This window comes from Myxine glutinosa, chromosome 4 (genome assembly GCF_964187855.1).
Source record: "Myxine glutinosa chromosome 4, kmMyxGlut1.1, whole genome shotgun sequence".
In the NCBI taxonomy this organism is placed as follows: Eukaryota; Metazoa; Chordata; class Myxini; order Myxiniformes; family Myxinidae; genus Myxine; species Myxine glutinosa.
The window spans coordinates 26287025-26301763 of record NC_136264.1 but is presented as its reverse complement, the minus strand read 5'-3'; the positions used below and the strand labels follow the sequence as shown (position 1 = coordinate 26301763).

At 43.8% G+C, this 14739-nt stretch overlaps 1 protein-coding gene across 5 annotated transcripts in view; it reads left to right on the top strand.

The window, feature by feature from the left end:
- LOC137424518 (erythropoietin) overlaps positions 1–14043 on the top strand; it is a 107760-nt gene extending 93717 nt beyond the window's left edge. For 3 of the 5 annotated variants that reach the window (XM_068112044.2, XM_078775535.1, XM_068112047.2), the window contains one exon: positions 13320–14043. Coding sequence is in view for 1 of the 5 variants with exons in the window: in XM_068112043.2 (XP_067968144.1) it covers positions 979–1755 (777 nt within the window). In the remaining 4 variants the exon portion in view is untranslated. Of the gene's footprint in view, positions 1–410; positions 2054–13319 lie in introns of those variants that run through there. The other 2 variants (XM_078775534.1, XM_068112043.2) reach the window with 2 other exon arrangements.
- Positions 14044–14739: the final 696 nt, after the last annotated feature.

The following is a 14739-nucleotide window of genomic DNA, read 5'->3' as shown; positions in this document are numbered from 1 at the left end:
CCAATAATATTTAGGGGTGCCACATCAGTGATGAATTTTCCCCCATGCAAAAATAGGAATTCCCATTTTTTGGGCTGTATATACACAAAATAAATACATAATTATATATATACATTAAATATAATATTAAAAATAAATATATAGTAAATATACATTAAATAATAAATATACATAAATACACATTATACATTATATATATACAATATATTATACATACAGTTTTGAGACTTCCTATGATCACTATCTGGGCAATTTTCATGCATGTTTTGTACAGGTTCCCGGGGTCAGGGGTACGCTTTTTTAGTGTGTAATATGTAGGCCTAACTTATTGACTGTGGCTCTTTTGTAGAGAGTGACCCTGTGGAGTAAGAATTAACAGGATTTTACCCACATTCTTGCTTATTTTGCAGATATGGCATGTGCTAGTACCAGTGTTTCATTGAAAACTCGGGCTCAGGATAATGCGTATCTCATTGGGTCCACTTCTGGAGATGCCATCAAAGGTGCCAAGCTCCCGACTGTGCATCAATCTCTTGTCCTGTTTTTCCATCACCTGAAGAAGGAGAATCGCACTGCCCGGGAGAGTGCAACCCTCACCATTGAAGAGGTTGTGAAGTTCTGGGAAAAAGCTCACCTACCTACAACGACGAAGCAGCACTGCATCCATCGTTTGGAGAGGCTATATGAAGAATGGAGGAGCCTCCAAAAAGGTGCAAAGCGGGGTGGTGCGACCCAAGAGAAAAAGGAAGCATCCTTCAAGGCCTCCTTGGAGAAGACGTTTGATCTTAGGCATGCAGATTCGGAGGCCATAATCACCAACCCCGAGGACAGGAAGTTTCTTCACGATCAATTCTCAGAGAGGAAGGCTTCAATGGGATCTGTAGACACTGTGTTGGAAGCAAAAACGTTCTTGTGTGTTTGAAAGATCAGCAGCCACGAGATGATTATCGTGAACTCCTAGAACTGACTGTCATCTACATGGGAGGAATCCCACCTCGTGGAATCCGGATCATGGCTCCAGGAGCAATGCACAGAGCCAGATGGATGGCAAAAGCACTATATTCACTACAGGTGTTCATGTTTCGGTCAGAGTTCCACTTGACACTTCGAGAGGCGAGAGAACTCCGAGCCTTCAACATTTTTGTCTGCCTTGTGTATGTACAGGCTTGGTTTCGGGCTCCACAAGCTATTGAGGCTCCCCTGAATGACATTAACCTCTTCAAGAAGTTGGAAAAGTTTGAACAAATCAATCAGAAGATGGCTCAGGCAGCCTTGAAGGCACTTGGCCGCCACACGTGGTACATGAGCCCAGTACTAGTGGCATTTGCATTCTTTGACACCAGAATTGACAAAGAAAGCAAGATCAATATGATTGAAGCATTGAAAAATGACGGTGAAAACCCCTCTCCAAAGAGACCAGCTATCAAACGAGGAACCGCCCTGTCAATCGCTGGCCTCATAACAAAACACACCAAGCATTTCTTCAGCATCCTAGGGACCCCAACTGATTGGATGGATAAGGATCCTGGTTCATGGGAGCAAGAAACCAGCTTTCAGGAAGCAAAGAAAGCCGCCAGTGGCTTAGTCGTGGTGAACGACAGGGCAGAAAGGGGTGTCGCATTGATACAAGACTCCAATAAGCTCCTTACAAAGGATGAAGAGCAAAAGCAAGCTCTGCTCCAAGTTGTTGCTGCTCACAGGAAGATGTACCCCGATGCCAAGAAGGCAACAGTGGTGAAACAGGCCCAGAAATAGGAGTTACATTTCTCATTATATTTGGGTTTTTTAATATTATGTGATATGGTGTCTCTTCATTTTATGAACTGAACATTTGGATTGTTATCATTGAATTTGAGTTTTCATAGCAATATAGTGCTATTTGTGCAGCTATTGTAACTTGTGTTTGCTAGAATACAAAGAAAGTGAGTGGAGGGTGGATTTTCATAAAACAAACTTCTGGTTTTGCTTTCGATCCATATATAGAAAAGTTTTGTAGACACCTTTAGTTTGAAGGCTGATGTGGCACCCCTAAATAAAATCAGATTGCTTTCATATTTGGTGTCTTTTCATTTTGGAACAAAAGGAACAACATAAAGCCATGTCCCAGTAAATATTTAAAAAAAATTATTTTGAGCACCACCCTAATTATATATATATATATATATATATATATATATATATATATATATATATATATATATATATATATATATATATATACATATATATATATATATATATATATATATATATATATATATATATACATATATATATATATATACTCTACATGGCCATAAGTATGAGGACACCCGAACCTCACACTCGTAAGTGCTCGTTGAACATTTCATTCCAAAATCATGGCATTAATATGCAGTTGGTCCCCCCTTTGCTGATATAACAGCCTCCACTCTTCTGGGAAGGCTTTCCACTACATGTTGGAACATTGCTGCGGGGATTTGCTTCCATTCAGCCATAAGAACATTAGTGCGGTTGGGCACTGATGTTGGGTGATTAGGCCTGGCTCAAAGTCAGCGTTCCAATTCATACCAAAGGTGTTTGAAGGGGTTGAGGTCAGGGCTCTGTGCAGGCCAGTCAAGTTCTTCCACACCGATCTCATCAAACCATTTCTGCATGGACTTCACTTTGTGCATGGGGGCATTGTCATGCTGAACTAAGGGGCCTAGCCCGAACGATGAAAAACAGCCTCAGACCATTATTCCTCCTCCACCGAACTTTACAGTTGGCACTATGCATTCGGGCAGGTAGTGTTCTCCTGGCATCTGACAAACCCAGATTCGTCCGTCGGACTGCCAGATGGTGACACGTGATTCATCACTCCAGATAACGCGTTTCCACTGCTCCAGAGTCCAATGGTGGTGAGCTTTACACCACACCAGCCGACGCTTGGCATTGTGCATGGTGATCTTAGGCTTGTGTGCGGCTGCTCGGCCATGGAAACCCTTTTCATGAAGCTCTAACCGAACAGTTGTTGTGCTGACGTTGCTTCCAGAGGCAGTTTGGACCTCAGTATTGAGTGTTGCAACCAAGGACAGACGATTTTTACATGCTTCAGCACTGGGCAGTCCCATTCTGTGAGCTTGTGTGGCCTACCAATTTGCGGCTGAGCTGTTGTTTCTCCTAGGCGTTTCCACTTCACAACAACAGCACTTGCAGTTGACCGGAGCAGCTCGAGCAGGGCAGAAATTTGACGAACTGACTTGCTAGAAAGGTGGCATCTTATGACGGTGCCACATTGAAAGTCACTGAGCTCTTCAGTACAGCACATTCTACTGCCAATGTTTGTCTATGGGAATTGCTTGGCTGTGTACTTGATTATATATACCTGCCTGTCAGCAATGGGTGTGGCTAAAACAGCCGAATCCACTAATTAGAAGGGGTGTCCGCATACTTTTGGCCATGTAGTGTATATCTACTGCATAAGAGAGCTGTTGGTCTGTGTGTGTGTCGCCATTTTTCTCAGAGATGGCTGAACGGATCTTCGTCAAACTTTCAGAGGTTCATCAGTGAGTGCCTGGGAGTGTTTTAGGCAAAAATTAAAGTTCGTTTTTTTGGATTAAAAAAAAAATCACTCTATAGTGCTGAAGCCTTTTTGATAAATGAGTTATATACAAGTACACATTCGCATAAATAGACACAAAACAATTACCAGACATTTTAACACAAATAATCAAACAATTCCCGAAGCTGTCGAAGTTGGTGGTAAGGCTTCTTCTTCTTCTTCTTCTTCTTCTTCTTCTTGAACGTCATCATACTTAACTCAGAAATGTGATCAATGGCACATTCAGCAGCATATATTCAACAAAAAGGTAAAATGATTTGACATTTGTGATGGATTCTGATTTGGATGTAATGGCTTTTCCATTATATTTGCCCTCATTTCAAATACTAGGGCATGCCCGTACTATATCTATATCTAAAATTATATCCCCCCCCCCTCTATTTACATGAAATGGTTTGGTCCAAAGCGAACGGCTTGCGAGTACGGTGACAATCCCCCCCCCCCCTCTATTTACATGAAATGGTTTGGTCCAAAGCGAACGGCTTGCGGAGTTTGGTAAAGAAATCGCCATAGCATGCACAAACGCGCAGGAAAGCGAAAGAATCGCAAATTAGTTTTAATTAGTTTTAAAACATAGTTGAACGCCAACATAGTTTGCCAACGTGAAATAAATGAATACGCTCTCAAATGTGCCGTCCGAGGCAGAGTCTGTTCGGCACGTTCGGCACACGTGATAGCTCGCTGCTCTCTGATTGGTTGAATCGTTTTTTGGACATAGCTCGGTAACTACTTGTCCGATTAATATGAAACCTTGAAAAGGCACATCCTCGGGTCCCCAGCAATATACCTGGCAAGTTTAAAGTATATCGGACCCGTGGTTGTCGAGAAACAGCGGTCACAGACATACATACATACATACATACATACATACATACACACAGAGATTACTGGAATTATAGATAGATGTTAATGTTTCTTCTTCGCTTGAGCAATGCCGGGTACTCCAGCTACATGCATTTATATACTTTACTCGGGGTACAAATACAAACACAAATACAACTTTGTCTGAGGGGTAACATAGGCTATGTGGTGCGGCCCACGGCCTCATGCGGGGGTGTGGGGGACTGGGAGAGGGGCGTAAATTCTCTTTTTTTTGTTTTTACAATTTCCAACAAGAGGGTGTTGCATTTTCCTTTTTTACCTGGGCAACATTGAGGTTAAAGGACTCTTTGCATGGGTAAATATTTCCTCCTTCCCTTCCCGCCATCCCCCAAAACGGAGAGGCCTGTCAAAGCCACCCCACCACCCCCCCCCCCCCCAAAATATGTATATGTAGTATATCTTTCCCCTCCCTCTCCCCTCACCTCCCCTTTCCACTCCCCCCACTCCCTTCCTCACCACTCCCTCTCCTGTGCCCCCCCCCCCCCTCAGCTACCATTTGTTGAAATTAAAACATATTTTGGTATCCACATATGTATTTCTTTGGTTTGCAGAGGAACAAAACAAAAAAAGCTGAATTTTTTTTTTAATCTTAGCTTATTCCACACAGAAATCATAAAATGGCCTGGATAATGTTATTGGCACCTTTTAGAAGTTGTTAGAAATAATTCGATTTCAAGCAGGTGATTCTCCTTTACTTTGGAATTGAACTCACCGATGGTGAGTTGCATGTGCCTGCAATATAAAAACCACTCAATCAACCAGTTTGGATAGAGAAAATGAGTCATTCTGCTGTTTTGTGTCACTGTGTGTACCACAATGAGCACGGAGAAAAGAAAGATAACCAGAGAATTGTCTGAGGAGGTCAGACACAAGATTGTAGCCAAGCATGGACAATCTCAAGGCTACAAGTCCATCTCCAGAGACATTGATGTTCCTGTGTCCACCATACGCAATGTTTTCAGGAAGTTTAAGGCTTATGGAACTGTAGCCACCCAGAAAACTTGATCGAAGATTGCAGCGAAGTATTGTTCGAATGGTGGAGAAAGCACCTCGATCAACTGCCAAACAGATTCAAGGTGACCTTCAGACACAAGGTATGACAGTTACAACTCGTACCATCCATCATCAACTCAATGAAAGGGGGTTCTCGGAGGACCCCACTGGTAGTAGACCCAGGAGGACGCCACGGCTGGCAGCGAGACCCAAAACACACATGAACAAGCCAAAATCCTTCTGGGAGAATGTCCTGTCGACAAATGAGACCAAATTAGAGCTTTTTGGTAAAGCACATCATCTCTATGTTTACGGAAAACAAAATGAAGCCTTCAATGAAAAGAACACCTTCCCGACAGTCAAACATGGAGGAGGTTCAATGATGTTTTGGGGTTGCTGTGCTGCCTCTGGCACTGGGTGCGTTGAATGTGTGCATGGCATCATGAAATCAGGAGATTACCAAGGTATTTTGGAGTGCAATGTTCAACCAAGTGTCAGAAAGCTGGGTATCCGTCAAAGGTCATGGGTCTTCCAGCAGGTCAATGACCCCAAACACACTTCAAAAAGCAACCAGGAATGGTTCAAGACAAAATGCTGGACTGTTCTGAAGTGGCCAGCAATGAGTCCAGATCTAAACCCCATTGAAAACCTGTGGGGAGATTTGAAAACAGCAGTTGGGAGAAGGCACCCTTAAAATCTAGGAGAACTGGAGCAGTTTGCACAAGAAGAGTGGGCCAAACTGCTAGTAGAGGGGTGTAAGAAGCTCATTCATGGCTATAGGAAGTGCTTGACTGCAGTTATTTTGTCCAAAGGCTGTGCTACCAAATTTTAAGTCGAGGGTGTCAATAATTTTGTCAATGCCATTTCTTTTTATTTTCTGATTTAAAAGGATATATTGTATTAAGTTCTGAATGAAAAACAAAGGTTCTGTAATATTAACATGGAAATAAAGAATTGTGGAGACCAAATACTTTTGTCAATTTCAACTTTTTTTGGAGAAAATTATGAGTTATTTGAAAAAGGGGCAAGGGTGCCAATAGTATTGGCCACGACTGTATGTATATATATATTCTTTGGCGATTAAAAGCTTCCCAAGGAACGGATAGCCGAACAAGCTGTTACTCCGAAGCGTTCAGTTCAAATGTATGGCGGAGTTAATACACACGTGGGGTGGGGGGGGGGGGGGGGGGGGGAAGGAGGAGGAGGAGGATGCTGAAGATCACTTACCTGCATGGATCCCACCGGCAGTCCTCAAACCTGCGGAAAATAACTCAAACGAAACGGATTTAAAATGTACAAAAATTACAGGTTTATTCAAAGAAATGCCGGTACAGAATAAAACACGGCGAAACTAAATTTCCTATCTGAAGCGCTCCCGCAACAGACCCAAACACGGACACAGGGAAAGATAATGATATATAAAACAGGCATTCTGAGTATTGCGCTGCAATACATGTCCCCTACCGGCAGTCTGTCGTCCGGAAAACTGTTGGGGAAATTAGCAAGGGTTATTTATCCACAGGTTCTGAATCGTTCCCAATCTCTAATTACCTCAGGACGGGCTCACCTGTGATTCGCATTCGGGACTTCGATTTATACACCTTGCAGACAGGTCAGCAGAAGCACGAGAAAATAAGTTGTTGATAAAGAACCTTTCGAGTCGCTAAATATCAGTAATTTATTATATTTTCCGGTTCACGATCAATGATCGATGTGTATATATATGTTGCTCGGGTTGGCTCTGCCCCTCCGGAAAGCGCACGCTGTGTCGCGCTGTTGACGTTCGCGAGACGAGGCTGAGGGCGCACGGTGCGGCTTGAGGAGAACTCTAGAATAAACAAGAGATATCCATTTTTTAAAAATATTTTCGTTTAATTAACGATATCTGCCAAACCACGTGCCCTATCGCAAATTCCAAAAGGACATTTTAGTAGATTGACATGCTGAACAGATCTGTGAAGTTTCCCCTTGATTGGATCAAAAATGAGGGAGGAGCTAGGTTTTAAAGGTTCATGCTCAAAAACGTCATAACTCTGAAACCATGTGATGCATGACGTCATGCTCGCTGACTTTTTTGTTCGTCATGGGTATGCGATTCTGTGTGCAAAGTTTGTCCTCGATCTGTTCAGCCGTTGCAGAGAAAAAGGTGTTTTCGTGTTTTCACGAAAAACAATATGGCGGCCGAACCACGTGACCTGTGACGTCATAATTACCATTAAAATATTCTCCAGGCCGAGTCCCTCATGTGGTAAAAATTTGATCTCAATCAGTCCAATTATTGCGGAGAAAATATTTTTTAAAGAAATTAAAACTTAAAATGGCACTGAGTTAAGATCATCAGAATTATCACAATTCCCAAAGTTCAAAGTGCCATAACTTTGTCAAAAATGATCGAAACGTCGTGAAGTTCGAACTTGATCTGTAACTTCTCACGAGGAAACAATGTACCAAGTTTGAAATCATTAATAATAATAATAATAATTAATAATAATAATAATTCATTTATTTTGTATAGCGCTTTTCCAGAAGCCCAAAGGCGCTTTGACAGAGTGGCAAACATAATGCATAACAATACATGAAAACAACAATTGCAAAAAGACAAGAATCAATAGGGAAATATTTAAAGCAAAAGGAGGGAGAAGGAGAAGAGATAGTCAGGGGTTAAATGCTGTGGGTTGAATGTTGAATGCAGTGTTGAACAGGTGGGTCTTTAGTGATGTTTTGAATGTGGTGAGTGAGGAGGAGTCTCTGATGGTGTGAGGTAGTGAGTTCCAGAGGGTGGGAGCAGCGATGGAGAAGGCCCTGTCCCCCCAGGATCTGAATTTGGTCCGGATGGAGGGGGTCAGGAGGTTGGTACCAGCAGAGCGGAGGTTGCGGGTGGGAGTGTGTCTGGAGAGGAGGTCAGCCAGGTAGGATGGGGCCAGGTTATGGAGGGCTTTGTATGTCAAGAGGAGGATTTTGTACTGGATTCTCTGGGGGATGGGGAGCCAGTGAAGCTTGTAAAGGACGGGGGTGATGTGGTCACGGGTCCGGGAATGGGTGAGTAGACGGGCAGCGGAGTTCTGAATGTATTGGAGTTTATTGGTGATTTTTGAGGGTGAACCATAGAGGAGGCTATTGCAGTAGTCCAGACGGGAGGTGATGAAGGCGTGGATGAGGGTTTCTGCAGCCGTGGAGGAGAGGGATGGACGGAGACGGGCAATGTTTTTCAGGTGAAAGCAGGCTGACTTTGTGATCTGTTTAGTGTATTTGTCGAAGGAAAGGGTTTGGTCAAAGATGACGCCAAGATTCCGGATGTGAGGGGAGGTGGATACTGGGATACCGTCGATGTTGAGGGCAAAGTTATGGGTGGATTTTGTGAGCGTTTTTGGGCCAATGATGATTATTTCAGATTTATCACAGTTAAGCTTGAGGAAGTTGATTTGAAGCCAGGATTTTATTTCAGTGATGCAGTTTGTCAGGATAGAGTGGGTGTCGGTGGAGACGGACTTGGTGGAGATGAAAAGCTGGATGTCATCGGCGAAGCAGTGGAATTGGAGACCATGACGGCGGATTAAGTGACCGAGGGGGGACAGGTAAAGGATGAAGAGGAGGGGGCCAAGAACTGAACCTTGGGGGACACCTTGGGGGAGGGGAGCAGTGGGGGATTTGCGGTTATTGATGGAGATGAACTGGCATCTGTCAGAGAGGTATGATTTAATCCAAGAGAGGGCAGTGCTGGTAACGTTAAAGGTGGATTCAAGTCGGGTGAGGAGGATAGTGTGATCGATGGTGTCAAAGGCAGCGCTGAGGTCGAGGAGGACGAGAATGTTGAGGTTGCCAGCGTCAGAGGAGAGGAGAAGGTCGTTGGTGATTTTGAGGAGAGCAGTTTCAGTACTGTGGTTGGAGCGGAATCCGGATTGGAATGTTTCATACAGGTTATTGGCAGAGAGATGATGTTTGAGTTGAGTGGCTACAGCGCGTTCCAAAACTTTTGACAGAAAGGGTAGGTTGGAGATGGGTCTGAAGTTGTTTAGGGTGTCAGGGTTTAGACCAGGTTTTTTTAGAATGGGGGTAACAGCAGCAATTTTGAGGGAAGGTGGGACGATGCCTGTAGACAGGGAGGAGTTTATTGTTGCAATGATAAGTGGAGAGAGAGCAGGGAGGGAGGCTTTGACAAAGCTGGAGGGGATGGGGTCAAGAGTGCAGGTGGCAGTTTTCATTCCTATGAGGAGTTCAGAGAGGTCAGTAGGGGAGATTGGGGAGAACCGAGACAGGGGATGGCAGGACAAGGGGGGGCAGGTGGTTGGAGGGGGAGCGGGTGCAGCGGTGGTCAAGCTGTTATAGATGTTGTCAATTTTGCGTTGGAAGAAAGAGAGGAAGGAGATGCAGTTGTCTACTGTGAATGACTGGGTGGTGGTGTTCAGGGGGCGGAGGAGTTTGTTTATTGTCGAGAAGAGTGCTTTTGGGTTTCCGGAGCCAGAGTGGATAATTTGAGAGTAGTAGGCAGAGCGGGCGCGGGAGAGGGCATCTTTGTAGTGTTGTAGGTGGTCCTTGTAGGCTTGGGAGTGAACTGTGAGACCCGTTTTATTGCGGAGTCTTTCAAGTTGGCGAGCACGAGTTTTCATCAGGCGGAGTTCAGGGGTAAACCAGGGAGCAGAATGGGTGAAAGGAACTGTTTTGGTTTTTACAGGTGCAAGCTGGTCAAGGCAGGAGGAGAGAGTGTGGTTGTAGTAGTCAGTGAGGTCGGAAGGGGTGTGGAGGTCAATGAAGGGAGAAGTGGACATTTTTTCAGAGAGCGTGGATGAGAATGAGGTAGGTGAAAGAGCGTTTAGCTTACGGAAGTTGATTGTGCGATAATGCCTTGGTGTTGGGGTGGGGATGTTGATGGTCAGAGTGATGGCTAAGTGGTCAGAGAGGGTGAGGTCGGAGCCAGAGAGATGGTGCAAATTTAATCCAGTGGAGCAGACAAGGTCCAAAATGTGACCACGGATATGGGTAGGAAAGTCGACATGTTGAGTGAGGTTAAAGCAGGTGAGTAAATCAGTGAAGTCAGTGGTTATTGTGGAGTCAGTGGAGTCCATGTGGATATTGAAATCACCAAGGAGGAGGATTGAGGGGGAGAGGGAACATAGCTGGGTCAGAAAGTAGGAGAAGTCAGACAGGAATGATGGGTGTGGTTTGGGAGGGCGGTAGACGACAGCCATGACTGACTGCGTGCGACCAGAGAGTTTAAAAGCCAGGTGTTCAAATGATGGAGCAGATGATATGGAGATGAGGTTGGTCTTGAGAATTAGCATTAAGCGTTTAAGCGTTTGTCCTCCAAAATGTCATTAGCATTAAGCGTTTCGAAAGAAAGTCCGGAAAACTGTTCTTTGCGTGACGAACTGACGGACTGACGGACTGACGGACTGACGGACTGACGGACGGAGGGACGGCGTGCAAACCTATAGTCCCCTCCAGTGTACACCGGTAGGGGACTAATAACGGTGTGTGGTTATTTCGTGCACTTAGCTCTGATCACTGGTGGGGGGATGTGGGGGGGGCAGGGGGAGGTCTTATCAGGGGTCATCAAAATTGTCCAGGCTTTGGCGGCAACCACTCGCTCCCACGTTGCTAGGCCTCCGCACGCTCTCGCTCACTAGGCCGTGCCCACCGGCACGCAACAGGCCTTCCGCGCGAATCGAACGGGCCGTGTGCAACTCGCTCCTCCAGCCGGGCCTGTCCCCATGGTCCCCGGTGGGAAGCTGCAGCCCTTGGTCCACGGCCCTGCCCTTTTCCTCTGCACGTCCACCAGTTGTGTCTCCGAACATGGCTGGTCCTATCGTTTCCTTGAGCCCGTGATCCAAGCACAATCACTTCACTTTATTGTCCAGACGAGAGAGACAAATGCCGACTACCGCGATCCAGAACAGGTGCAGAGAGCAGAGTGAAGCGAAGAATAGAGAGCAGTGAAGATAAGAGAAGAAGCGAGGACAAAATGTCCGCTAGTGCGTCCTTTTATCATCGATGCTCTCACGTCATCGGCCGTGCTTCGCCAATCAGCGTGTCCCTTCTTAACTGTCCTCCTGTCAATCAAGAACCCTGACCAACCACGGCTCCTCGGGGCGTGGCCTCGGCCTGCCCGTCCTGTGTGTGCCTCCCAAGTCGAGGTTGTCAGCTGTAGGGCTCAACGCATGACTTCCGGTAGATTTTTATTAATGAGTGCTTAAATGTGGGATTCTAGCCCTGCATATCTATGGTGCGGTGCCAAAAGAGACAAAGGGATAGATACTGAGGTAACGACGCCCAAGGGATATTTTACCCATAATCCCTGAACTAATTAGCACAAGAGCCACCCTTCGTATGGCCACACCTAACATTTAATCCGAACACACGACCGACTGGATCCCTACTTATTATATGGTGGATCTTCTTCTTCACGACAATCAGAGCATGCTAATTTATGCAAATCTACCGGAACTAAAGTAATCACTGCCGACCCCCTACAAACGTAACAATATATATATATATATATAAATATATATATATATATATATATATATATATATATATATGTATGTGTGTGTGTGTATGTGATGTATATGTAATGTTTGTCCGTGTGTGTGTACATATATACAATATTGTTACTGCATACGGAATAACAAAAATAACAAGAAAACTCGAGCGACATTCAGTATAGCCCAAAGCTCTGCCAGGCTGAACATTTTACGTTATGTATTCCACTGAATCACTGATAGGTCGGATCTGCATCCGAGCCTTAACCAAAATATAATCGGCTTGTTTTTATCGCCTACCCAACTCATCTACCAATTTTTGTCATAATCTGTCCACAACTTTTTCAAATATCGTGCAATATATCGTTTTGGCCCCATCGCTCAATGGTGAACAATCGCTTCAAAAAATTATTGCATCCTGGTCCGGATCTTCACAAAAATCTAATCAATTTGTCCTTGTGACATACCCAATCTGTCCACCAAATTTCGGCAGAATATTTTTTCATAACTTTTTGAGTTATATTTTTATATAACTTATATTTTTAAGCCTGCTCACGGACAGACAGACAAATATGCAAACAAACAAACATTCAATAGTGTCATGTATTGATTTGTTTAAAATTTTCCTCTCATGTCATATACTCCTGTGTTCAGGAATAATTTGTTTGTGAGTTGACAAATACACTCCTGTGAATTTATTAGATCAAACGTATTTTTGTCGTATTGCTTATTTGGAGTTATTTCCCCTTAAATTTAATCGATCGCCTTGGGGAAAATTTTGGAGCATCATCACTTACTCGCCTGCGAGCTCTGCGTCATCATAATCTATGTTGTATTTCTATATCATCTGTACTCATCATCATCAACATCATGTACAACTTAGATATCTGTATTATAAAAGGAGCCGTGTCTGTCTGTTTGTCGTGCTATAACTTGAGAATGGATTTCAATGAAACCAACGATGGTGGATTTGGGGAATTCCCAGGAAGGGTTGTGGTGCAAAAAAGAAAGAGGGAATGTTTGTGTGTGGATGGGTACACGTGTACACGTGGCGAAACTGCAAACGCCAACTTGCGATGCTGGTTATCCATGCACGGAGGGCAGGATCTCACAGGGATCATTTTTTGTCCTTGCCCCATACATTAAGCACCGCAGCAAAGATTGGTATTCCCGTCAGCGAATCGACGTCTCTTTTATTGATCATATTTATTAAAAGCTGCCATTATATTGATGACTGACATTGTTTTTTCCTAATTCTTATTTTTACAGCAGATTATATTGGAAATTCTAGATCAACAGTGAAACATGGTGGGATATTTTGATGATGTAGTGTCAAAAAGTATACAAGAAGCTAATATTCGCCATACGGTATTGTACTCCCATAGTCAATGAAGGCCAGCCTCATCGTGTTCCAGATACTGCACATCTATCTACTGGTTCTTCATTGATCATCGCTGTTCAGATATGGATGATCTGGACATGAGATTTTCTGCACATGAGATTGAAAATATATTTTTTTTTATCCATAACGGGCAATCTACACAATCCTTTAAAAAGCAGATTCCTCGACCCAACCATTGAAAGGAATCTGGGTGCTGTGTCATGTCGGTTCTGCGCTATACTGTTTATTCGCCGTCATATTTTATGAGCATTACCATTTTTATACCGAAGATGTTTGGTAGAATATTCTAGAAATCTACAGGTTTTTGGGGATGGAATTTGCCTGTTTTCCTCCTTCCCTCAACCAGTGCAGCTTCAAAAAACAATCTTTCGAAACTTTTAGATTGGAAGTGCGTTACCAACGGCCAGTGTAATAACAGATCACGTTCAAACTTAGTTCAAAACTAGTCCTCCTTGATCTGGCAGGTTGTCTCACCCCTTACGTTGATGTACTTCCTTACGATGGTGGAATGAATTTAATGAAGGGAAAGGGCTAGTTTTGGATTCCTCTTTTTGTCTGTCACGTGCAATTTCATTTTTGCATTATTTATGCTTAAATTATTTACTATCTTTTTATATACAGCAATGTACAGGGTTTTGTTAGATCTATTTTTTTTACATATCCAATGTGGTACAGGTTGAAATGATAATAAAAAAGTAAATGATAAAGGACATTCCACTGGTCATTTATTTTATGAATATTTTTAGAGCTTCCAGGGACCAGCTGAGATAGCTAGCGGAGGACGTGCTATCATGTTGTTTGCCAGTTTGTTCAGGAATGCTGACTTTTGAGCCAAGTTATTTTATGTCAGTTTGCGTGAATCAGTTTGGTGACATGATTGAGACTGTATACTTGCAATGTTCCCATCTTGCAAAGCCATTTTGATCTGCACAATCCCGTAGTCGGCGTGTAGCTGCCTATCTGTTTGTTGGGCACAGGTCCTGACGGTACATTTTGATGAACCGTATACAAACTTACCAACCCTATCGATTCACGTGGTAGGATACTGGTTTGAAGGCTCTCCTACCACCTACCAATCTTAGGTGCTAATTATACTGCTTTTCAAAAACAATTGCAAAAGGGTACAAGTATTATTAATTGCTTGCTGTTGAAACCATATTCACTTGATAACTTGATACTTCCAGTATGGTAAGCGATAGTGTTTGTCAGTGTATTTTTGCAGCAGTGGGTCATCCCAGTGTCGTGATACAAATCCCGCCAGACCGCATCAGCAGTGGCCACAACGGCCGACTGGTTCAATGACTCTGAGCTGGATCACGTGTCTCTAGCCATGATATCATGCTAATGGATCCACCCAGCCAGCTGATGTGTTGCACTAATTTGGGGCCGTGCACCTGATCTTT